The sequence below is a fragment of the Carassius gibelio genome, chromosome A14, assembly GCF_023724105.1.
Source record: "Carassius gibelio isolate Cgi1373 ecotype wild population from Czech Republic chromosome A14, carGib1.2-hapl.c, whole genome shotgun sequence".
NCBI lineage: Eukaryota > Metazoa > Chordata > Actinopteri > Cypriniformes > Cyprinidae > Carassius > Carassius gibelio.
The window spans coordinates 16,496,151-16,522,972 of record NC_068384.1 but is presented as its reverse complement, the minus strand read 5'-3'; the positions used below and the strand labels follow the sequence as shown (position 1 = coordinate 16,522,972).

Sequence of the window (26,822 nt, the reverse complement as noted above, 5' to 3'; positions counted from 1 at the left end):
AATAAACGGACATGAGATATTGATATGAGCTCAAATGACTTAAATATGAGAATAGAGTGTAAATGAGACCAATGAAACAAGCCCAGCTTTGTAGATTATAGTCAATCATAAAGTTTATCAGATATTATACAAAAAATATGAAGTATCTTCAAATTGTAACAAAGTAAACTCCAAATTTAGCTGGTACAGATTTCTACAGTGGGAAAACAATAACAACACATTTGGATTTCATTTACGTTTAATAAATGTAAATATTCCAAACTGAAAATCCTACAGACCATTTGACATTTAGAAGAAACATATTCAAGCAAAAGTATACACAAATACACAAGATGACAGTGAATCAAATAAATAGATGAATCTAATCAAAAACATATCCAAGCTTCTTAAATGCTTCATTACAAATGGACAATCTTATAAATACTCCACTGTGCATTATAAAGCTGTTAGATGACAGAGAGAGAGAAGAGAGAGAGAGAGAGAAAGAAACAGCCTGACAGTGAATTGCCATACAAGGATCGGAAACAGGCTCAGGTTGATCTGAGTCATACCACAGACACACAAACACACACTCTCGCAGTAGTGCACAGTCTTCAAGACGTGTCAGCCAATAAATAAGACTATTCACAAAATTCAAGTGTCATAAAATGGGGGGAAACAACACCTCTACGAAAAAAAAATTCAAAGCTAAATTATAAAAGGCCCCAACAACTTAAATATGCACAATAAGGCTTTTATTTTGTACTAAGAACAATCAAGGGGGGAAAAAAAGAGATCACAAAACTACAAATTGGGTCTATAAATTCGACATCACATGACACAGGCAATGCTCAAATCCTCTCAAGTGTCATGGTGAGCAGTGTGCAGAAGAAACCCTTGACACAACATTAGGATTAAAGAGGCAGTGAAATTCCTTCAGCATGGAAACCTGAGAACAAACACAGACGTCTGAAATGAGTTATTATAATAACCAGTGGAAATGACTTTAAATGCTTTTCTTAATGCATTACAAACATGTGTTTCAAAGCATGTGCAGTAATTACCAATGGGAGATATCAGGTGTGTATGAGTATTATGGCTCAATGTCATCATCATCCTCCTGAGGTGTGGCATCTCTGCGTGGGAGGGGCACTGCATCAGTTCCCAGAAGCCCCCTGCGCAGGACGTATGGACAAGCCGGCCCGCTGGGAATGTCAGCAAATCCTTCAGGAGATAAAAAAAGACCATTAAAGGAAAAGTTCATCCTAAAATTTTTATTTGCTGAAAACTGACTCGCCCTTAGGCCATTCAAGATGTAGATGAGTGTTTCTTCATCTGAACAAATTTGGAGAAGTTTAGCATTACATCACTTGATCACCAATGGATCCTCTGCAGTGAATGGGTGCTGCTAGAATGAGAGTCCCAACAGCTGATAAAGACATAACAGTAATCCTCATGACTCTAGTTCTTCACTTAATGTCTTGTGAAAAAGCGGTGTTTGTTAGAAACAAATCAAACACAAGGGATTTTTAACTTCAAACTGTTGCAAAATTTCTCCAAGTCTGCTTCGATTAAAAAACTAACTCATCTTGGATGGCCTGAAGGGGAGTACATTTTTAGGAAATTTTCATTTTGAAGATTGTTTGCGCTACTCCGTTTTTTTTAAAGTAGTATCTAACCTTTCATAACGACCTCTGGCAGGCCATACGGTTCGTATTCGGTCTCGTCGTAAGCGGCAGACATGCGGCTGCGGTTTTGCCGGATGCGTTCAGCGAGGTGAGCTGGGTTATTGATGGGGAATACGCTGGATAACAGTTGGTTTGTAACAGACTGTGGGGTCGGGTCTTTATTTTGCACCGTCTCCAGCTGATCTCCATCTTTTGGGGCACAGGCATGGACGGATGGCCGCTTGTCCCCCAAAATGAGCTCTCGGCTCTCCTCTGTCTGAGTGGATACACTCTTCACCTCTGTTCGGACCTTGCTGAACTCTACCATTTGACACTGTGCCGATTCATTCTTGATTGGATTTTGCACATCTTTGTTCTTTTCATCTGTTGTTTCTCCATGACAATGTCCATGTTTATCCAAATCAACAGTTTCCATGGTTTCAATCTCATTATGCTCGGTGCATAACACATCCGAATTTTTGGAGTCTGTAGTCCCATAGGACTCTGTGATTGGATTTGACTTGATGACCTCGGTCTGATATTTGGTTGTGATGGAAACACCGATTAGGGGATCTTCCTGGCTGTCCGTACTGGCATCTGCTACTTTGGTCAGATCCTCGGGAGACACTGAGGCAATCGGCTGAGAATCTGAATTACTGTAATCTGTTGGTTTGGTCTGTGGAGGTGACAGCTTGTCTTTAGTATTACTACTCATAATATCTGAGACACAGACAGGAGGACATTTGTTGCTTTTGTAGATAGAGCTGCGTTCACATTTGTGTTCAGCATGTTCTTTGGTCATTACATTCTCATTTCCATTCGTAAGATCCTGAAAACAATGAAATGAATAGTCATTTGGATGGCATTTTAGTGCAGACAAAAAGAAAGGTCTGTCAACATTTACTAAATTCTTATTATGACTACATTAGAGCTGCACAATTTGGGGGGAAAGAAATCCTATTGTAATTTTTCAGATAAAAATTGCCATTTGAAATGCAATAAAAAAGTATCATTTTATTTCATTGTATTATAACATAAATGCTAATGCTGCATCCCAATTCGCATACTATCTGTCCTAAATAGTATTCAAAATTAGAATTTGTATGTCCCGAATCGTTGAAATGAGTATGCCAGAGATTTCCAGATGGTTTACTGCTTCCGGTAGAAATTCGAAGTGCAGATCCGTGCATACTCTATTGCCCACAATACATTGCGCAATGAACAAGGATTTGATTAAAACTATAAACACACAAGAAAAGTGTAAAAAAAAAAAAAAAAGCTACAAACATAGCAGATATGCTAGACTGACGGACAGGTAGAGAAAGAGGTTAGAGTGATAAATAATATCTTACCTGTTGAATTTTTTTTATTTAATGTTTGTGTATTATATTTCATCTGCAGCAACACTGTGAACTTTATAATGATACATTCCATCATTAACTTTTAAATGCATCATTATGCAAACATATGAGCAGAGTTCTCGACATGATAGACCCGCGACTAGCAGATCAACGTGCCTCTTAATTTCGCTCCAATAAGGTATGAAATTAAATTAAACGAAATATGGATAATGTCAATTTTTACAAGATGACTTGACAGGACAGTTTAAACTGATAAGATGTACTGTACTGTACCGTTAAAGATGCAGTTATGAGTAGTATGTCCCAAAGCTTGTCTACTATTCTGCTACACACTCAAAAGTATGTACTTTTTCTTCACAAAAAGAGTACATACTTTTCGGGCATAGTATAAGTAAGCGAATTGAGATGCAGCATAATATTTACGGCTGTCTTAAAGTAAATCTGTCAAAATTCCCTTGATCCTTTGACATATTAGTGAGGTCATAAAAACATCCTGTAAGTTTCAGAACTCAAAACTGGCTTGTTAGTCTTAAAACAGCTTATATTGAATATCAGTATATTGATATTTTTAATGAAGTTCCAGACTGCATCAGTAAGAATTTGGTCTTTGTTCGCCTCATTTTACCACAGATTTGTTTACAAGCAAGGCACAATTCAACGCAGGATTTTCAGAAAGATTGAAACTAAAGACGATGCTGTGCCGAATATATTGGATCAGACAGTAATGTCATACCAACACAAGTGTGAGTTACTGTTTTTATTACGTGGTCACTATTGCTTTGTTATTACAGATCAGTGATGATCAGTCAAACATCATGTCAGTGATCTAAGTTTGAAACGATCATGTCAGTGGGTGTTTACTTGCGAGTCAACAATCCTCCAGATGAGGGAGGTTAAAAACAGGACAGAAAATAGCATGTTACTTCTAAATTATGATTATTTATTTTTTTATAACATTGTAAGTGGCCCTCAGAGAATAGTACAAAATAATAAAAAGGCACTTCATGTCCCCTTTAATTTCTTAATTTGCAAACGTTAATCCATCAGTTTTATATATATATTAGTGGTGGGCCGTTATCGGTGTTAACGTGCTGCGTTAACGCGAGACTCTTATCGGGCGATAAAAAAATATCGCCGTTAATCTATTCTCAAAGTTGGGTTGGGAGCTGGGTCTATACTAAACAAGCTATGATGACTTTCACCTTGATATTTTATATAACTGACTCGCTGAGGACAGCCTAAAAAGATGTTCAGGACAGTTGACGGCCACTGCTGCGCATCGTCACAAAGCTTATCTTTTTCACATGTTTTTACGCCTTACCGCTTGTCGATTTAAACATTAAAGGATCCAAACACAAGACGCGAAAAGCTGAACAGAGTAGCTGGTTACTGGCGCTGGTTTTGGTTTTTTTTGTTTTTTTCTGAAGACCTCAGAGAGCTCTTATGGTTTAATTTTGATTAATCATACAGCCCTTTATTCAGTTTATATTCACAAACGATTATGTAAAGCAGGATTTTCACGTAGCCATTTTCCATACAATAAAAATTAATGGGGAATGGGTTGTTAATGCACTAATTGTAACTTTCTCGAATCATTTTCATTGTATAAAAAAGATAATACAATACATTTTTTTATACAGGACTAGAGTGCAATAAAGGAAAGTACATTTAAGGAAAACTTCTCTTCAAAAGTACAGTTCCACACTTCCAACAGTTCAATAGTTCAACAATTTTCCATATGTAAACAATGACACACATTAAAACATTATTTACCTCAACAGATCCTTGTGATTCTCTCACATCGCGTGTCATTTGAGTTTCTGGTGACACGTGCTTCCCCAAGTTGGTCTGGTCATTCATGTCAGCTAATGGGGACCAGTGTGTCCCCTCTCTAACAGTGCACTGGTGCATCTTGGTTCTACAGCAGACAGAGCACAGACTGAAGGGTCTTGCTTTAAGGGTCCTACATAAACATCTCTCATTCACTGAACCTATGTTTACCTTCCCCCATCTCAGGATCAACATACCCATAATTCACGTTAAGTACCTCAACACTGCCTTTGTAATTATTATGAACAAACACTATTTACATTACTATGTTGCTTATCACATATTTATCTTCAACAAATGCCAGTCACGGGACATTACCTTGTAATTTGGGACTGCGTGTGCAGCTTTCTTGGACTGCAGGGGAGGTACAGCTCAAACTCTTTTAGTACAACGGAAGGGGATTTGTTGCCCACTGTTTCTTCAGAGAACTTCCAGAGTTCTAGTTCTTCAGCTTGTGTCCTGTTCTCCTCAGAGAGGTGCTGGATCTGCTCTTGTAGTGCCTGAATCTGGAGGACAAAGAGAATAAGAATCAAAAAGAATAAATCAGCTATTCATTAAGTCATTTAGTGCGTTCATTCAAAGTGAAAATGCTGCATGAAGTATAAAAATCACAACCAGTTAGAACATACTTTTAGTTGAATAGAAAAAAACTGATTATACTATGGGAGGAGATACACACCACAACACAAACAAAAAATGAAAATAAAATAAATGGCTTACTGTTTTCATAGCTGATAAAGACATGATCACTAATTAACATGGAGGCATTTATTACTTACTACTTTATCACTGCAAAATGCAGAAAATTTAAATATGCATGTTCAAAATTATTTCATTAAGATGCATTTCGAAAATTGCAACAACAAAAAAAATCAATTTTAATAAAACATACCTGCTCCTGAAGAGACTGAACCTCTGCCTTGGAGCTTTTTGCGTGAAGGACGTCCAACTCCTGTCCCATTGGGAGGCCACTTTGTAACCCTTCCTTTGTGCTTGTCAATTCTTCATTTTCAGTGTTCTCTAAAAGTAAGGCAGCATCTTGTGTAGCACCCAAGTGATTCAATTTCAACTCTTCATTCTCTCGTTTAACAGTCAGAATCTCTTCTTGTATCACACCTCCTTGTAGAGCAAGCTCTGAAGTCTGAGCCCTCAACACATTCAGCTCAAGCTGCGCATCCTGTAATTCCTTTGTTACTCGTTCTAGCTCTTTGGGATCACCTGTGGAATGTTCTGGAACATGATTTTGGAAGTTCAGAGCGTCCAGCTGCTCATTTTGCAAAAGAGAAGTTGCGTTCTCATCAATTACTTCACAAAGTCCAGCTGCTTCCGAAACAGCACAAGAATTCGGAGCATTTCCCCAATGAATTATTTCTGAAGCAAGACATAATTCATGTGGCTTGATGGCTTCAGTTGCTTGCAGCTTATCAGATATCTTATTAGTGTTGGTTTGGTCAGTGTTTTGAATAATAGGAAGCAGTACAGTAGGCCGTGAGAACTTCTCCTTAAAAAAAGTTGGTTGTGCGTCATCACTAAACAATTCATAGTCACTTATGCTTGTGTTGCTGAAGACTGAATCACAGCTCAGTTCTCTTGAGATCTCTGAAGACAGTTCAGGAGGCGTATAGACCTCACTAGGGGCAATGGTCATCCTAATTTGTTTTTCTTCTTCAAGAAGACCGATTTTCTCTTCACATTTTTGCAATTCCTCGCTCTGCTTCTGGAGGGCGCAGTCTTTGTCGTGCAGCTCTTTCAACAGGTTCTCAATGTGCTTGCTCTGGCTTTCAAAAGCTTGGGTAAGGTGCTTGGTCTGAGTGGTCACAAGCTTCTGTAGGTCCTCCAGCTTTCCTTGAGCTAGTTTCGCCTTCTCGGACTCTCGGTCTCGCGCTGCCCTCAGACGCTCCACCTCTAAAACTAAAACAGAAGTGCTGTCCAAATCTGAGGCACCTTTACTCAATGTTTGAGTCCCACCTATCTCTGCGACAGAGGTCTTGTCCTCTGGTGGTTTAGTTTGTGCTCCAAGATCCGTAATCAGTTCCACTGTTCTGGTTTCTTTGCAGACCACTTTGTTCTGAAAGTTCACAGAGTCACAGATGGACTCTTGGTTGTTGGGAGAAGAAACCAAGTCTTTGTTTTCTGAATAGGCAGGATTCGTATCAGTGTTAGGATGGTGTTCTAGTTGTAAATATGTGAGGGGAAGATTGTCTTTTGATAACTTCTCTCCCAAACTCTGAGGTTTTTTAAAATTGTCCAGCTCTTCTTGAAGCTGTACAATCTTTAGACCTTCCACTTCCTCTTTTCTGATCCGCTTCCTTACCGCTTCTCTCTCCCTCTCTTTTTCCTCTCGTTCCTGTGCAAGCTGGAGCTGAAGGACTTGTAAGTCCTTTTTCATTCGTGTCATTTCTTCTTCCATGCAAGTCTCCTTTTGCTCCATCTCAGCCGAGACGTTCTTCAGCTGGGAACCTTCTTCCTGGTCTCTCTCTAGCTCTTCCAGCCTCTTTTCAGCTTCTCTTTCTAGCACTTGAAGAGTTTCTCTCAGTTTTGTGCTCTCTTTCTTCTCTTGCTCCAGCTGGGCTTCCAGTTTTGTCATGCTATCTTTGAGCTCAAGAGCTTTGGCGCGTTGCTGCTCTGTCTGTGTCGAGTGTTTCCGACTCAACTGTTTCAGTTTGGTCCTAGCCTCAGATTCCGCTCTTCTCTGGGTTTCGAGGTCTTCAAGTCGCGCCTGAAGCTCATATTTCACATCTCTAAGCTCATCGCGAAGCTCCATGTTCTCTCTCTTCAGACCTTTTAGAGGTGTAGAGTCACGTGTTTCTGTTTGGCCTGATGTGTCATCTACCTGCAGGCTGTAAGAGATGTCCGATTCACTTTTAGGCATTGTGCCGCTGGTTGACTCAGATGTGAACGAGTCTGTGTCCACGTCTTCAATACCTGTTTCCTGTTCAGTCACTGTGGTCTCTACGTCAGTCTCACTCAGTTTCAGAGAGTCACTTGGCTGTGTTCGGATTCCTTTTCCTTTAAATTGAAGTGATTCCTCAGACTCAAATTTCCCAATGCGCTCCGCGTCGATGCCCTCTCCTGGCTCTCTGCCGGAGAGGTACTTCATTCTCTCCTCTTCTCTTGTTCGCCCTGTTTTAGGGGCTTTCTTTCTCTGAGAGGAGTGGCTGTAAGGAGGAGAGCGGTCACGATGGAGGGAAACAGAGGGAGAGAAGCAGTCTCCTGCAGAACTGAAGTGAGGAGCAGACACAGCTGGAGGAGCAGCCAGTTGAGCTACAGGAAACAGAATCATCAAGAAATTAGAAACTTGTTTTACATTATAGTGGGATCCTGGGGCATGTTGATGGTATGATGAGATCAATGCTATTTTTGTAAAATTATTTGTTTATTATGTACGACACAAGTGTCAAAGACACTGCTCTGTGACAAACAGAATGGACAAAACAGTAAAACAACCTTGAACATGTTTACAAGCCTTTAAGAGGATTGTCCATATATACACATTTGATTTCATATAATAGTTCAATGCTATGACACTCAAGAACTGTAGTAGTAATGTATTCAACTACATAACACATGCTCGTATCCAGGTTTCTAAAATGTATGGTCTTATAAACTCCTAAATGTAAACAATAATGGTTGGGAGGATTTGGGGTCCAATGCTTTGACATCACAGACATCTTGTACTGTACAGTGATTTTTGAAAGTGCACGGTCAAAGTTTGGTCAGAAGAGGGAGGCAAACACATGGGATGTGTGTTACAGAGCGGGGCCAAAACACACAAACACAGTTCTCTGTGCGGACGAGATTTCTTCCCAACTCACCCTGCAGTTCTTTAATAAGCCTGAGAGCCTCGGCAAGCTCTTCAGTCAACCGCTTTACTTCTTCCTGTAGAGTTTTCTCCTGTTTCTTCGCCTGGCCCAGAGACACAGTGAGACTCTCACAATCTCTCACCGCCTCCTACAGGACGTGATGAGATGTGCACGTATAGAACAAAGCACAACAGGCTTATCAAATGAGATTAAAGACACTTACCACATTTGAACAACCATAAAACTACATTATACAACTGTATTGTTACAGTGTAAAGAATTTTAATAGTAAAAAGTAAAGCATCCAGAATCCTCAAAGTGTTCAGGGTGAGGCAAGCACACACAAAAAAGCATTCAAGAGGACAAAGAGGTTATTTAACTGTGATCCTGATCTGCATATAACATTACAATGCATTTACATATCATAAAAGCTTTTGGTGATAATAATACCTGACTCTCACACTGTAAGCACACTGTCTAAAAATAAACAGCTTAAACCCAAGCCCCAGCGTGAAACTGAAGTCATAAGGAGATAATGGTGCTATATCTGAGACGTTATTCTGCTGAGTCAGAAACAGGATTGTTGCAGTGTGTGTGTGTGTGTGTGTGTGTTTGTGTGTGTCTGTCTGTCTCTCTCTTTGACTGGGTCTCTCTGATCACTATGTGTGTGTGTGTGTCTCTGATCTATAGTTATATACTACTGTTTAACAAATGAGTACATTTATTCAGCAAGGATGCATTAATCAAAAGCAAAAGAAAAACTTTTACATTATTCAGAAATGTTTGTGTTAAATTATGCTATTGTTTTGAACCTTCATCAAGAAATACTGAATACATGTATCATGGTTTCCACAAGAATATTAATCAGTATAACTGTTTTCAACAATCATAATAACAAATGTTTTTAAGCCGAATAACATCCTATTAGAATGATTTCTGAAGGATCATGTAACACAGAAGACTGAAGGAATAAATTGCATTTTAATATGTATTGTAATAATTTTTCAGAATATACAGTTTTTACTGCATTTAGTTTTTTAATGCAGCCTTGGTGAGCATAAGAATTTTCAAAAATATTTGAGCGGTAGTGTACTTTTGGGGACATTCTCATGGAAATAAAGAAGCTATTTATGTTTTTGTAATAATATAAAACCTGTATGAGCAACAGTCTATAGTAACTATAAGCTTAATTTAAAATGACTCCATTTAAACTGCTTGGTAAATGTTGTGTGCTGAACCTGTAGCGTTGGTTTGTGTCTCTTTCTTTTGAACGGGTCTCTCTCTGATCAATTTGTGTATTTGACGGTAAGAAAATTAGCAAGAACAACAAAAAAATCCCAACCTATCATAACTTGAAACACCCCTGCCTTACCAGACATTGTGACTCAACCTGGACTTTGTGGTGTTGTTCCTGAACAGCATTTCTTGTCACTCTTGTTGAGATAACATGACAATCTTTGTTATATTTTGATGAATATAAAAGAAAAGATGGCGAGGTACGTGTCAGATTGGTTAAGAGTCAGTGAATCTCTGGTCCCGTTGTTCTAAATAAATTAATTTTTGTAGTTGATCTGAAAAAATAGCATCCACACAATTTCTACGTTTTTAATTTAGACGCAGTATCTCAAATTCTAAAAAGGAAGTCCACAACTAAAAAGGAAGTCCATCACTTAGATGTCCAAAAGACTGTCCAAAAGTTTGGGCTCTGTAAATGTGTGTGTGTGTATATATATATATATTTATTTATTTAAATAAGTATCTTATGCTCACCAAGGCTGCATTTACATGATTAGAACCGTAATGTTGTGAAATATTCTCACACGGAACAGAAGGTTCAAAAGAACTGCATCTGTTTTGAAACAGAAATCTTTTGTAACATTGCAAATGTCTTTACTGTGACAATTGATCAAATTAATGCATCTTTGCTGAATAAAAGTATTAATTTCCTAAACTGTATTTCTCATGTTGTTGTACCGTGAGTTTGGCCTCCGTCTGTGTCGCTCTCTTCTGACTCTCTTTTAGGTCAGACTCTGTGTTCTTCAGTTTTCCTCTCACATCCTCTAGATCTCGCTCCAAACTCTGCTTCTGCAAACACACCTGAGAGAGAGACATACATTCAGCATGTGCCAAGAGAAAGAGCAAGGATCCTCATCAAGTGTGGTAAACTGAGTTTGTGGCACTAATTCCATGCAGGATGCCACACAAACCCAAGTTATGGGAACTATGACAAACAAATGATGAGATTTATTTATGGAATGTAAAATGCAAAAAGTCAGTTTCACGTGTCTTGCAGTTTGACCAGATGATGTGCTAACCATGCAGCGTTTACAGAACTGAATCCAAAGGTTTATTCTTGTATATTGGACATTCATGCAAAGCACACATTTGAAATGTTTATGCTCACATTGCATTTTTATTTCTCTCTATAAAAATAGAGAATGTGTAAAACATGCAAGGTTATGTAAAACATTCAAGATTTGCCATAAGCATAGTTGTACAATCTGTAACTCAGAATTTCAAAACGGCACATTCCATGACTTCAATTCAGGTCACGGTATCAGTTTTGTGTCCCGTCAGCATAGAAACACCATTATTGATCTCTGTATTGACAGACATGTTTGCATCACATGTCTATTTATTTTAAGACACAGTATCTTATCACCAATATAAAAAAAAAAAAAGTAAAAAAAAATAAAGACTTGGTGAAATATGAATGAATTGTATGTGTCGAGAGTGATATTTTACTATGAACACACACACACACACCAAACCCCTAGGTCATATCCATATCTTCTTCCTGTACTCAAGTCTCTGAAGAATACAAGGCATTTCTGGAAAGAAAAGACATGCTAGAAATTTCAAATCACAGTGAGATTACAACACTGACCTTCGCTCTAGTGTCCTCTGAGGAGGAAAAACAGAAAGAGAAAAAAGGAATAGAACTGTGTGAGAAAACATGAGCAGTGGGAGCATGAGAGAAAGAGAGAGGTGACATTAGTGCATTGACCAGCGGACAGCCATACTGAAGCTCCCATGAGCCAGAGAATGAGAGCCAGAGAGAAAAAAAGAGAGACAGAGGAAAAGGACAGACAGCAGAAGCTGCAGTTTAATCTAAAGTAGAGGCTAGATTTCTGGAAACATCTAGTTTCTGCAAATTACAAACAAAAAGTAGCTGACAGGACTGAAGCTATTTAAGGAAATAGGAGAAGCGAGCAGAGACCAGTGGTGCTCATCTAAACACATCTACGGTTACCGGAGCACTGCTATGAGGTTTCTAGAGCCCAAAGTGTACTGATTTTATTTTATTTTACATATACACTAGTGTGTGCATACAGTACATGTGATGTTCTTTTCATAATCAGCATAGTGCACATGTTCTGAATCTGTACACACAAAGGTTTTTGCAATAATTAAATGGTCCACAAGAACACTGGCCTGGCCATTATTTCACCAATAAATAAATAAAAATGGAAGAGATGTATTAACAAAATACTGAAAACGCAAATAAAAACAGATGCCATGTCGATGTTTGGTTACAAATATCCATATTTAAAACTTTATAAACCATAATCTCTAGCTAGAACACCACTGCAACACGTGAATGTTTTCACGCAAATTGACGCTATTGAATATTACCACCAATTCCTCTCCACCTATAGCTGGTGTAACATTAGGTAATCATTTTCATTTTTGGGGGGAACTATCCCTTTAAGTGGTTGTTAGCATGTTGCTAAGGTGTTAAGAGGCGGAGATAAATTTTTGTTAGGAATTTGCTTGGGTTCTGCTCTTTAAAGCTAGTGGAATTTTTGGGCTGTGTTTTGATTGCAAGCAAGGTAATAGCACAACCTCTAAATAACTCAAATGAAACTCACTACAAAGCTACACTATATAAAGGCTGAGCAACTCGTACACTGTTCTATTCGATCTAGTTCCTCCTCAGCACTAGTACCTTGTCATGCTGAGCCTGCAGCGTGTTGTGAAGTGTTCTGGCCTGCTGGATCTCCTGGTTGAGTCTGTTGCTCTCCTGCTGGTGTTGTCTCTCCAGAGCCTGTCTCTCTCTCTGCAGCTCCAACAGTTCCTACAAAAAGACAAATCACGGATAAGTCAATTTGCATTGAAATCACAACAAACACTGTGAAAAGAGCTATGTTAATGCAACAAAACAATTATCTGCGATATAGGAAGATCATACCTCAAAGCAAAAAACACAACAGTGATGAAGCTGTATATTTACAGTGGTGGACAGTAACGGAGTAGCTTTACTTCGTTACTGTACTTAAGTACATTTTTCAAGTATCTGTACTTTACTGGAGTAGTTTTATTTTGATTAACTTTTACTTTTACTTAACTACATTCCAAAGCATAAAATCGTACTTTTTACTTCACTACATTTCATAAAACATATCGTTACTCCCTATAATATATCACGTGCTCCGAGACGCAGAAGCGGTGTCTGATTCATCATGAACGAACTGAGTCTTTTCAAAATAAACTTTTAAATCGGACCGCGAATCGCACCAAACGATTCGTTTACGAATTAGAATGATCCGATTGCAGCTGTTCTGGAGTCGACCACTCACTGATTCAAATGAGCCGTTTAGTGCGAGTCAGTAAGAACCGGGAGATCTTGTGAGCGCGCGTGCGTCTGATGTTGCTAAAAGTAAGTTATTAATGTCGAAATTTAGGATTAATTATTGTAACTGAAAATCATATTTAGGTCAAAATTGTCAGTTGTTTGGGAACTAAACCCGATGTAAAGAGTGATCTGTTTAAGCCCACTGAAATGCTCGAGTGCAGACGATGCAGACACATCAATCAGCGTCTCTGTGTTTTAGGTAAAAAAAAAACACACACACATTAAACTAACACAGATTACATAAAATAACTCGTGCATGTTCAAATTCCCCGCTGCCGTAATATTAACAGTTTTATTAAAATGCTACCATGTCCTATGTGACGTCTGTTTTTATATTGTTTATCAACAGTAACATTATACATATGTATATTCTTTGGATTAACTAGACAAGTAGACAGACATGAATGTTTATTCATAACCGTACTGAAAATAAGTAAATATTGTTTGCTGATGCTAACTGTCTACCTAACAAGCTTGCTGGTGCTAACTTAAGGTAATTTTTTATGAATAATGACCAAATATTTTTATTCAACCACCTATATTTTAAATTTATATATAGTTTACATCTAGGGACAAAAGAAAGGATGTGATGTTCACAACATGGTAACTACAGTAATTATCAAAGAGGGGAAGAGATGCACCCCGTTTGGCCAGGGGTGTTTTTACACCACAGACAAGATTTGAGAAGGAAAAAATCATTATGAAAATATAATTATATTTTCCTTAAAATGTTCTTCCTAACTTCAGGCCTTATTATCATGTCATATATTACTGTGATGTTCTGTAAAACAACAAACTTTAAAATACTTTGTTCTTACTGGTGAAAATCAGATGGTCATCTCTGTTTTCTCTCAGGTACATCACAGTGTAAGCTTCACAGTGAATATTACTCTCGTCAATGAAGTCCATATCAACAACAAAAATATATCTTGACTCCATATAGTGGTTATTTTGGAAAAAATCCCTGGGCCCGTATTCATGAAGAATCTTACTGCAAAAAGTAGCTCCTAGTGACAAAATTCTAAGAAAATTCTTAGAAATGTGGGCGTTTACTCTTAAAATTAAAGAAAAAATCCTAATAAAGAAAAAAAGTAATTCAGAAAGCATCTTAACCCTTAAAAGAGGTTTTAAGGTCAAACTTGTTAGGAGCACAGACGAGGACTTTTAAGAGGCTTAAGAGTTTCTTTAGCAGAGGAGAAGAAGAAATGTGTTGCAGACAATGGATGACAGTGAGTTAATAAGACGGTATAGATTATATAATAATTTATAATTTAATATATAAATTAAAGTAATCACTACATTACGATATTAAAATGCAACAATGCAATAGTGATGATTTGGGTCTGTCACAACCTTCTGTAAGCAAAGTGATCACACAAACAATTACAGCACTTTCAGAACATCTTATTGTGTCGCAGTTCATTTAGTTTCCACTGGACATTCCCACCTTGCAGGCTCAAATAACTGCATTTATGAATATAGCAGGCTTATAGGTGCACACAGGCAGGGAGAATGAACCGGTAAAGACTGTTCCTCTGTCCAGTTTGGCTTTCTCGCCATTCTTGGTTTTGATTCCATGTTTGATACATTAAAACCAACATTCGAACCGCTACTTAAATAGGACAGCAATCACTGTAATTAGAAAGAGTGGAACAATTTTTATCATTCTAAGCCAATCAAATACCTTATAGGAAATTACAAGCATGGTAAATAAAAAAAGGATTTATATACACACTTATAATGTGTGTGTGTTTGTGTGTGTGTGTGTGTATGTGAGAGAACAGTCAAATAGGAAAAATTATGCATGTAAATTCAAAGTGAGAATTAGAATAGAGCCTATACTTAAAATCACTCTTTTTTTCCTTCTTGGACAACCAACCAATCACAGTCTTCAAAAGATTGTGTCATACATAGCAACGGGGTCAACCCCGCCTCCTCACTAAGATGAAAGTTTTTGTCTTTTCCTTACTCAGAGTTGCTCTCAGATCGGTCCCGAATAGCTTTTAAGCTAAGACTCCTACGTAAAAGTTTTTAAGCTAAATTAAGAGTTTTCTGAGAGGATTCTTAGAATCTTTATGAATACGGGCACAGGTATTTTGAGCAGTAGGATTATTTGAAAAAAATATGTGCTAGTATAAAACTTAAGTAGCCTATATAAAATTTCAAACTTCTATCTTTCAGTACTTTTTTACTTAAGTACATAAAAAATTGAGTACTTTTGTACTTTCACTTGAGTAAAATTGAAAAGGGAGTACTTTTACTTTTACTGGAGTAATATTTTACTATACGTATCTGTACTTTTACTCAAGTACTTGATTTGTGTACTTCGTCCACCACTTTATATTTAGCAGTAGGGCAGTAAGTGTGTCCATGCGCTCCGTCTCACCCTCTGATGTTCTCTCTCCGTGTCTTTCCTGCGCTGCTCTGCGTTACAGCGGCTGGTTTCAGCATTCTGCCTTTGACACTTCAGCTCCTCCTGAAGGTGCTTGACTTTCTGCTCAGAAGCCTGGGCCTATAGACAGGTATTACAAATGACACGTTCTAACCATTTAATGCACAATACAGACACAGATTTCTAACAAAAATAAAAGAATAATAAATGACCCGGTCAGTCTCTTGTGTGATGCGGGTCTGTGCGTGGGTCAGCTGGTCTTGCGTGCGTGTCAGACTCTGTTCTTTGGTGCTGATCTCTCTGTTAGCCTGAGCCAGACGAGACTCTACGTCTCTCAAGCGCTCGGACTCCAGCTTTGCCTCACACTGTAGATTTGACACACGCACACGCAGATCTGAGAGAGACAGACAGTCACAAAATGATTTGTTATCATTCTGACTGATATATGTGGCTCTACTGAAGTTCACAGAGCATAGCTTCCTCTCCAATCCACCAAGAACACTACAGAAAATAAGCTATGCACTTTCATTAAATTCCTGAATGACATCACAAACTAATTAACATGACTGCCTACATTTATGTATATTATATATGTCTGATTCATATCAGAAAAAAAAACTATAAAAACACTTTTGTTACTTGAAATAAACTGAAATATACAAAAAAAATGTTTTTTAGTTTAACTTGATGTACTAAAAAAACAAACTACAAAAGCATAACATAGCACAGCACATCAAAACTACTTCAAAATTCAAATGAAAAAAGAAAATATAATAGGATCTCAATGGTTCTAAAATAACACTGGATCAGATTTCAACTAAAAATACAAGAAAGTATTTCTAAAAAATTAAAAGGAAGTATAAATAAAAATATACTTATATATTTTGAAATAAGTAATAAAAAAAACTTTTTTCTCATTCCCACATTATTTTCATGACAATTCAGCATTTGTTACCATTCAAATTCTAATTACTTATAATGATCCTAAAGTTTTCTTTTTAAAATATTTCCTAAAAATAGTTTTGCTTCCATTGACTTCACATGAAATTTAAAGGAGTATATTTTTTATTTGGTCATTTTGCCATCATAGTAGGGTCAGCCAGATGTGCTTGGCTAACTTAGGAAATATAAGTGACATTTTTCAAAAGTGTTGGATAGCACCCCTATAAAACCCTTCTCAACCACCTGCTACAGTGAGTTTATCACAGCCTCTCTAGAGGAATAATGATAATGTGTTGTAGAGCTGCAGAAAGCTGTCAGTGTCAGCTGTCTGTGGAGATGACCTCACTGATGACTCACCAACACAAAAAGACAAAACAATGGAGAACAGTCATACCATGCGCGCACACACACACACGCACAGTAATACTGATCTCTCTTGCTCAACATACACACACCCAGTCTCTCACTAACCAACCTCACAAATGTGTCTCATTCTGGCAACAGATGAGACCAGCATGTGTCAGTGTGTATAAGTCACTCCTCTTATTTTATCCATTTTACACTGCAACAATGGTCAGTATTGCACACTGGTATTGGCCAATATTAGCATTTATGCTAACCTATGCTATTTATCAGTGCATTTAAATGAATATTGGAAAATGACAACAATGAAGTTCAATTGCAACTTTACTTTTCGATTGAATGTTCCAAAAGTACTAGAGAGATACCAATCTCATCTCTATGTGATGATGTTTTGATGCTTGATATCCCTTAAAACGTATAACATTTTAAAACAAAGATTTAGTGTAAAATCGTAGAAAAGTAGAAACATACTATAGTTCCACAGTTTGGGGTAAGGGAGTTATCTTTTTTTTTATATATATATATATATATATATTTTCATTAAGCAAAGATGCGTTAAATTACAAGTAACAGTTAAGACAGTAAAGATAAATATTTTAAATAAATGCTGTTTTTCTTAACTTTCTAATCATTAAAGAATCTAGGGGAAAAAGCCTGAAGAGACTTGAACCCTTGGTGAACATAAGAGACTAATTATAAAAACATTTTACAGCCCCTACACATTTAAACAGTAGTATATGTCCTTTTATTAATTACTGGCAAAAAAAAATATTATTATTAATTGGCCGCTTATATTTGGCAGAATTTCTATATCGGCGCATCCCTGCCTTTTAATGTCACAATCTGGTCACAGAACGCATTTCCCCACAATTGTGTTTGGGTTCAATTCTGTAGACGGGTTAGTTTAGTGCCCCATGTACTGGGACATTATTATTGGAAGCTTGACTACTTCACTCACTAATAATCAGGATGCTTATGTAAATACACCTGACGTTCAATGAATAAACATGATACTCTCCCTTGGTAAATGAGCAAACAGAGCTGTACAAAATAAATAAAACTACACTTCATTTCCTTACACTTCACTTCACTTACACTTCAACTACCTCAAACACACACATTCTTATGGCAAATGTAGGTATGCAACCAATTTATTTCCAGCACAATCTGAAGCTATGACTGCTCATAAAAAACATGCAAATACTACACAAATCTGCTCATGCCACGGACCAGGCTGATCTCATTGGCAGACAGGCCAACACACTGTAAACAGTGACTTTGGACTGCTTTCATGATGATTATTACAGAGCAGACAAGCAAATGTCCTGGATTCAACAACCCAGAGAGAGAAATGTAACTCAATCTGTGCTTTAGGATTTAAGCAATAAAGTGCATTGTTAAAGACGCATCATTTTACTCAGGGATGCCTGAAAAACTGATCTAAATATAGCTTTTCAGAGCAAAACTTCTGAAACCCCAATAGTGTGCGGAGAAGCTCACCATCTATCTCATTCCTCAAGGCTTCCTCCATCCCTGAGCCACTGTTCTTGATTATGACATCACTGGAGGACACAGATGGAGCTGGTCGTCCTTTGGGAGTGGACCACAAATCCTCACGTTCCCATGGAAACACCGAGGAGGGGGTGGATGGTTCTGATTGGTGGATGTGTTTCTGAAGGGGTGGGGATTTATGAGGTTGCTGTGGAAACGGGGAGAAAGTCCCGCCCAGCTGCTACGACAGACAAATGAGTCAAGAACTATATTCATAAACAACATATTTCTTATTAAGAGGTTGCTCTTAAAAATATACGTGACTTACTCTAGCATGCTGTGTTTTGCTTTCACTCTCCGATCTGAAACCACCTGCAGAGTTAAACAGGTTATAACAACAGCAAAAGAATATAGATGAAAAGATCTTTCTAGAAGTTGAAATCAGAAAGAGACAATGCAATCACACATTGTATCATGCAATCAGTCCTTAAGGAGCTTCAGAATAATAAAACACTCTTTCCCCGTGCTTAGTCAGGGGATACATTTTCCATTCCATGAAGTAGAGTCAGAGACAGAAAAGTGAGAAAAAATAAAACGAATGGACTGAGGGTGAGGGGTGCTACCGTTGTTGTCCCAAGGAGAGCTCATGTTCCAACAAGGTGTGGAAAACAATATGGATTCCCCAGAGCCGTTTCCCTTCTGCTGCTTTTCCAGCTCTGCCTCAAGCCTATGTGCAGAGAAAAGGATGGTGCTTGTTATAGGCTGATGTATACAACAGAGTAAAGGGACAAACAGGCTTCACAAAAACTCATTTAAATTCCGTTTAAATTCTGTAAAATTAGGAAAGGAAAGGACGTGACATGGCCAAGTACAGTGTCCCATACTTGGAATTTGTGCTCTGCATTTAACCCATCAAAGTGCACACACACAGCAGTGAGTACTGAACAAGTACGCACACACACACACTATTTTATTATTATGTTTATAGTATTATATTATTTATTAATATTTTTAATTAGCTTTATATATTTATTTTTTCTCAGTTCTCTTTTAAGAGAGAAATTTTAGGTTAACCAACTTTGTTATGTGCTTTTGTCATTTGAATTTTGCTTTATTTTTCATTTCACTCTTAGTACTTCAAATGAAACATTTCATTTCATTTAGTTCAGTTCAGGACAACATTTCTATTTTTTGTTTACATTTGTAACGTTTTTTTTTTTTTTTGGTTTTCATCAATTTTTTTCTTTTATTTCAGCTTCATTACAAATAAAGAAAATTATTTTATTTATTTAAAAGTTTTTAACTGCTAACAAAACACAATATTAGGGTTAAATAACAAATGTATTGAAATGTTCTCTCTTTAGAAAACAGCAATAACCAAGAACTTAATAAAAATACAGGAAATCTCCACTTTAAAGGCATACTCCACATAAAAATGAAAATTCATTTTCATTTTTGAGTGAAGTATTTCTTTAAGGGACGTTCATATATTGACAGGGATGATGGGTGATGAGGCAAACCAAACAAGAATCCCTTGGCAATGAGTTACATTTTATGCAAATTCACAGCAACAACCAATGAAATTGCAAAAGGTGGCTCTTACATGATCCACTTCCTAATACAAAACACTTGAGTGTGTGTGACTGGTCGGAGTGTGTGATATTGCCGTTTCTATAACAGCAACTTCTCTGATTGGTTGATCTCTCTTTAGGATAGCAAGACTCCCATCGATTTCCTTTTTTTTGTTTTTTTTGTCCATACATGGGAGTCAATGAAAACCAAAACCAATTTTTTTAATTGTGGTTTTAAAGGATTTTAAAGATTAGTTCAAAAAATTTGCAGCAACCCTAATTTGGAACATTGCTTCATTTTGAATATATAAATACAGTAGTGATGCGAGGATCAATGTAAGAAGAAAATGACATTTCAACTGATTTGGTTCAGTCTGGTATGTAAACAGACAGGATTCTTTGCGTGTGCGCTCTCACCGTTTGATCTCCTGTGTGAGGTTCTGTGTCAGCTTTCTGGCAGACTCGAGTTGTCCCTCCAGCGAATGCACCTGACCCGTTTTGACCTGCAGGTCATGAGACAGACGCTCTCTGGCCTGCACCTCCATCTGCACCACTTCACGCACTCCTCCCAGCTCCCTGTGAACTGTGGCCAGCTCCACACGCACCTCCTCATACTGACAGAGAAGAAGACGGCACAGAACTCATCCCGCACTGTTTGTGTAACTCTCAGCCAACTTTCCATTTGGTGTCCCTCCAGGCAGCTTTTCAACAATGCCCGAGTGCCTCTGTTAACCCTATAAAGCCTACTGTATCATATTTGATACATGAATTTCTAAAGCCTGGATATTATCATGCCTTCTGTGTTTTGATGGTTCATACTTTTAAGCAAGCAAAGTGCATTTTAGTATAGCTGTAAAAACACACACCTTAAGAAGCAAATTAGGGTTTATTGATTTTCCATACATCATTTTTTTTTTTTTTTGTGGGAAATCATTTAATGTAACTATGATTCAAATTTAATCAAATATGATTAATTAGGCTTTTGCGGATTTAGTTATAAATATATAAATTGATTTACATAAGAATTTCATCTTACTTTCTGCCCATATAAACATCGGCAACTGAACTGAATGGAGTATTTTTGCAGTTTTTTTTTTTTTTGCACCATATTCATATTTTTTTTGAGCACCATATTCTCATTATATCCTATTATATAAGTCATGATGTACCATACTCAAAAAAGGTTAAATAACCTTACTCATAAAAATAAAAAAAAGTTTTCAGACTATTATTTTATGTCAGGCTTTACAAGGTTAAAATCCACATGTACATATCTCTCAATTAAACTGTCATAACTCACCTTCTGCTTCTGTTTGTGCAGAGCTGCTTCAGAGTTGTCCAGCTGCACCTGCCTCTGCTGTCTTTCCTTGCCCAGTTTCTCATTCTGAGCCTGAAGCTGCTGAACCTTCTGTAGGACGTGACCCGTCAGACCCACGGTCCAGTCGTCTCCGGCCCAGCTCATCGCCGCAGATACTGACAGACTGATGCTTCAGAAAGCTCGGCTGCACATCTTCCGGTGCTGAGAGAGAAAAGATACAGAACGATCTTGAAATGTTGTTCACGAGGATCTGGTGTGCTGCCTAAGGGGAGACACTCTCAGCTGGCTGTACGTGTTTCAGACCAGAAATATCAGTTCACATAGATTTAACATTCATGAGATTAATCCTTGTGTCCACATCTTTATATAAAGGTAAATCACAGTGATGGTTAGGGTGTGTGTGTTTGTCAGAGATGGGACCAAGTCACACATGTGCAAGTCTCAAGTAAGTCTCAAGTCTTGACCTTCAAGTCTCAAGTAAGTCCCAAGTATTTTTTTCTTGGGCAAGTCAAGTCAAGTCAAGTCACAAGCTATGTCAAGTCAAGTCCAAGTCAAGTCACCTTAATATTGTTATTTTACCTGCAGAATCTGATCTTAATAAAGTTAAAAGACAAGATATAAGTAACTGTCAGTAAATTAAAATAATTTGGATTTGCATTGTAAATACTCATGTTCAGTAAAATACATCATGGAATCAAACAAAATTGTAACTTCCTAAAATTATTTATTTTTCACTTCTGCCAACAGTGTTTGAAATGTTTTACATTTTCAACATTGAGTCCATAAAACAAATAATAGCTAAACATCCAACAGACTCCTCTCTGAACACCTCTCTCTCTCTCTCTCTCTCAAACACAGTTTACATACAACATTAAACTGTTACATTTCTCCTCTCTCTCTCTCTCACACACACACACACACACTCTCTCTCTCTCTCTCTCTCTCTCTTTCTCTCTCTCTCTCTCTCTCTCAGAGTATAGAATATAAATATGACGTATTTTCAGTTGTTTCATACTTTTTTGTTATGTACAGTACAGACCAAAAGTTTGGACACACCTTCTCATTCAAAGAGTTTTCTTTATTTTCATGACTATGAAAATTGTAGATTCACACTGAAGGCATCAAAACTATGAATTAACACATGTGGAATTATATATGGAATTATAAACATAACAAAAAAGTGTGAAACAACCAAAAATATGTAATATTCTTGGTTCTTCAAAGTAGCCACTTTTTGCTTTGATTACTGCTTTGCACACTCTTGGCATTCTCTTGATGAGCTTCAAGAGGTAGTCACCTGAAATGGTCTTCCAACAGTCTTGAAGGAGTTCCCCGAGAGATGCTTAGCACTTGTTGGCCCTTTTGTCTTCTGTCTGCGGTCCAGCTCACCCCTAAACCATCTCGATTGGGTTCAGGTCCGGTGACTGTGGAGGCCAGGTCATCTGGTGCAGCACCCCATCACTCTCCTTCTTGCTCAAATAGCCCTTGATGCCTTCAGTGTGACTCTACAATCTTCATAGTCATGAAAATAAAGAAAACTCTTTGAATGAGAAGGTGTGTCCAAACTTTTGGTCTGTACTGTACATAACAAAAAAGTATGAAACAACTTAAACTACGTCATATTTATATTCTGTACTGTATATATATATATATATATATATATATATATATATATATATATGCACATATATATATATATATATATATATATATATATATATATATATATATATATATATATATATATATATATATATATATATATATATATATGCACTTCTCATGATTGGGTAATCGCGGCAGCTACATTAGTTTTTCTGATTAATTGTTTTGCTCTATGAGAAAGACAAGGTAACAAAATATTCGGGGCTTATGCCCCCTTAGCCCAGCCCTAGCGCCGCCCCTGGAATGCGTTTTTTTGAAGGCCTGCTAGCGGATCATTAGGGGCCGTTCACATCACGTCTTTTGCGCGCGCAAGTACGTTATTTCCAATGTAGGCGCGCGGTATGCGCGCTCATAATGATAGCAACGCGCGCGCGTCGCACCGCATCGAGTTAAAAACTTCTAAACTTTTCAGAATGCCGCAAGCGCACCGCAGGTCATGTGACAATAACTAACCAATCAGCTTCATCCTTTCCCGTATCAACGTTGAAAGCTCAGCTAAGATGAAGGAACAACTGTTCATAGCTGTATATGGATTGCCATTTTGAAATGAATTTAGTAGCAGAGCTACTGCGAGCGATTTTTAGTGCTGCAAATCCATTTATACTTTGCTGAAATTTCCGCGTCTTCACTGAGAGAGAGCGTGTCATGGATGCTTAGCAACGACAGACGCCCCAGGAGCACTTCTGCCCGAGCGCTTTGGAAAGAAGGAGAAAGCGGCGCGACTAGCGTTTTCCACGCGTTTTTAGGCGCGAACTATTGAAGACAAAAGCGATGACCCTCGGTACCTCTCAGGCTGACATGTTGATGTGATGTGATATTTGATTTAAGTGGGCGTGGTGTGTGTAAGGTAGAGAGGGCATGACTGATGATAGTGTCCTGATCCAGTCACGACGCTATTCTCAGCCTGCGCTCCAGCTGAGTAATCAACTTTATTTTAAAAAATAATTTATATATTTTATATTCAAACTGAAAACATGATGTGATTAACACTCAAGTCATTCAAGTCATCGTGTCTCAAGTCAAGTCAAGTCCCGAGTCTTTAACTTCCAAGTCCGAGTCAAGTCTCAAGTCCTAAAAATAGCGACTCGAGTCGACTCGAGTCCAAGTCACCAAGTCACAAGTCCCCATGTCTGGTGTTTGTCAGTGTGTTCATAGAGCCACTCTTAAGGGACTTCTGCTGCCAAAACACCACAAGTTAAACCAAAAACAGAAGATTCGGTCATTGTTTACTCATCCTTGTGTCATTCCAAACCTGTATGACGTTATTTTCAACTTCAACAAAATAAAAAATAATGACAATTGTACTGGTTGTTTTTATCCATGCAATTACAAAGAACGGGGACTGTCAGTTAAACAAACAATAAAACAGATCAGTCTGATTCATGAATGAATCATTCAGACTGCCTTTTATGAAATAGATCAATAAATGAAATGAAACTATTTGACTCGAGAGAACAATTCATTCACAGAATGAACAGGCGAAGTTGAGCTGAGGTAGATGTCAAGATTTTTTGAGCATAATCAGTTATTTCGGTTGATTTTGTGCACAACATTTTCATAAGATTTGGATTAAAGAGCTTGAGTCGTATGATATTTGGTGATTTGATAACCTTTTTGGTAATTTTAGAGATTAAAAGATGTGTGTGTGTATGTGTGTGTGTGTGTGTGTGTGTGTGTACTGCATTTCAAAAGTTTTGGGATCAGTAAGTTTTTTAGTTTTTTTTTTTTTAAAGCCTCTTCTGCTCATCATGGCTGCATTCATTTGATCAGAAAAAAATATGAAGCAGCAAAACTGGCCAACATTAATAATAAATCAGCATATTAATGACACCTAAGAATTTAGTAATGGTGCTGATGCTTTGATCACAGCAATAAATTATATTTTAAAGTATATCAAAATAGAAAACCAGCATTTTAAATGGTAATACTATTTTACAAAATAAGAGGGTTTTTTCTGTATATTTTGGTCAAATGCATGCAACCATAATGAGCAGAAGAGACTTCTTTAAAACACAATAAAAATCTACTGATCCTAAACTACTGAAAAGCAGTATATATCACAGTCTATGGTATATATACACATACATAAATAGATTTAATTAGTTGATGTTTGTTCTGCAATATAACAACATAAGGGTTGGTAAATAAAGACCTTTTCATTATTAGGTGAACTATTCTTTGAAGGAAACTTGCATATCATTCCATTAAAGCAAAGGTTTGGATAGTCCCACAGACACACACACACACACACACACACACACACACACACACACACAGTGAAAGTATCTATTTACATTAACCCTCAGCCTCCTGTCTTTAGTTTTTCTACCCAGTCAATAACAGTGAGAACTGGATTGCTGAAAGAAAATAATGAGGATAATCCGGGCCATGAATCTCTTTGAGCTGTTAAACTGTGAACATCCTGGTCAGATCTCTTCATGCACCTTTATTTCCATTACAAAGCATCATAGACGGCGCTTTCAAATCCAGCTGACGCCAGGCTGCGTTAATAACCGTGTTGGCTACCGAGACGGTCAAAAACAGTCTTGCCTTACGTTTACAGTAACGTTATCCATATACACTGTATATTTACGACAACAAAATTTAGCGAATTTATGAATCCTACTATGACTATGAAATATTGGCTCATTGGTATCAATTAAGTTTCGGGAATGAATGCTATTTAAAAAATGCTCAAATTAATATTCATGAGATAAACCTCCGCGGTAAATTTGCTGGCGGGTTTTGAGCAACGTAAATTTGAATCTGATTCAGTAGACTTTTAGCAGCGCAATAAAAATTGTTTATTGATTGAGAATGACCAACGCAGAGCAATATACAGTCAGTCAGAAAAAAACGAAATGCTACAGTGAAATCAAACAGTGACTTCACTCACCGGGACTTCTGATATGTTGATCTTTTTGAAACACAGCGATCTTGACGTCTTTAACCCCGTTTACGTTGCTGTTAATGAAACACATCCGATATGTTTATCTGTTACATGTGAGGGGTTTGACCGTTTAACGGTTTCAGATTGTCTCTATTTTAACAGTCAGAGTGCACGCGGTCGCTGTCTCGAGCCCCTCAGAACTTGATTTGACGAGAGGCGTGCGATGGGTCCGTGACGTTCCAAAAGAGGCGGGGCCTTGAGAGGTAAACAGAAGTAGTGGCACCCGCAGAACAGTGACACGATTCACACTTTCAATTTTTTTTTCGAATTTTCAAAAAAAAAAAATATATATATAAAATTAAATCACACAAATGCTTAAAATTAATCGAGTAATAAAATCATTAAATACTTTATATCAGCCTGTTTTACCTCACATTATTTTACATTTACATTATTTGCAAAGAAGGGGGAAAAATTGGTACTAGTCATGGTTTGTAATGTTATTTGTTGTGGAAACTATCAACATTTTCTATTATGGTTTTATTTATTTTTTTTTGTTTTTTTTCAGTAGTGACATAAACCTATTTCATTTTGTGGCTGCCATGTGTCACATGACAAGCATGAGAGAATTTTGACAAAAATTTTTGTCAAATGAAACATGATGAAACATTAATTTTAGTTGAAATTGTTATAGGTTACTTCTACAGAGATTGTGGCGATACATGACATGGTGAAAAATGACTGAAAGAATAATAGGCTTCTTAAAGTAGTAAGATTTTTTTTTATATATATATTTAAAATTTGATTGACAGTTACTCAATTTAAGTTAAAATTTTTTAAGTTTTCAGATCTGAAAAGAAAAAATCATAGAAATTTGAGGGGGAAAAGGTTTATGTTATGCTCGATCACAAACT

At 37.3% G+C, this 26,822-nt stretch overlaps 1 protein-coding gene across 3 annotated transcripts; it reads right to left on the bottom strand.

Annotated features, from left to right (window-relative positions):
- Positions 1–95: 95 nt before the first annotated feature.
- Positions 96–26,116, bottom strand: LOC128027674 (centromere protein F). 3 transcript variants are annotated; one of them, XM_052615477.1, is made up of 17 exons: positions 25,915–26,114; positions 21,336–21,554; positions 20,453–20,649; positions 19,088–19,191; positions 18,793–18,836; positions 18,474–18,705; positions 15,881–16,062; positions 15,663–15,788; positions 12,590–12,718; positions 10,615–10,737; positions 8,653–8,788; positions 5,730–8,101; positions 5,156–5,343; positions 4,781–4,925; positions 1,659–2,475; positions 1,044–1,203; positions 96–928 (listed from the first exon to the last, which is right to left on the bottom strand). In XM_052615477.1, the coding sequence occupies exons 2-16, from the start codon at positions 21,495–21,497 to the stop codon at positions 1,073–1,075; spliced, it is 5,088 nt and encodes a 1,695-aa protein (XP_052471437.1). In that variant the 5' UTR covers positions 21,498–21,554; positions 25,915–26,114; the 3' UTR covers positions 96–928; positions 1,044–1,072. The 3 variants fall into 3 exon arrangements, with proteins under 3 accessions (XP_052471437.1, XP_052471438.1, XP_052471440.1); XM_052615478.1 differs by having other exon boundaries at positions 18,474–18,702; XM_052615480.1 differs by lacking the exons at positions 96–928; positions 1,044–1,203; positions 4,781–4,925 and having other exon boundaries at positions 2,306–2,475; positions 25,915–26,116.
- Between the last annotated feature and the right edge of the window lie 706 nt (positions 26,117–26,822).

Coding starts and splice junctions, on each gene's coding strand:
- LOC128027674 (XM_052615477.1), bottom strand. CDS start 21,497: ATGAGCTGGGCCGGAGACGACTGGACCGTGGGTCTGACGGGTCACGTC. Junction 20,650..21,335: donor TGCACAAACAGAAGCAGAAG/GTGAGTTATGAC, acceptor CTTCTCTGTCAG/TATGAGGAGGTGCGTGTGGA. Junction 15,789..15,880: donor TCACACAAGAGACTGACCGG/GTCATTTATTAT, acceptor ACCTGTCTATAG/GCCCAGGCTTCTGAGCAGAA.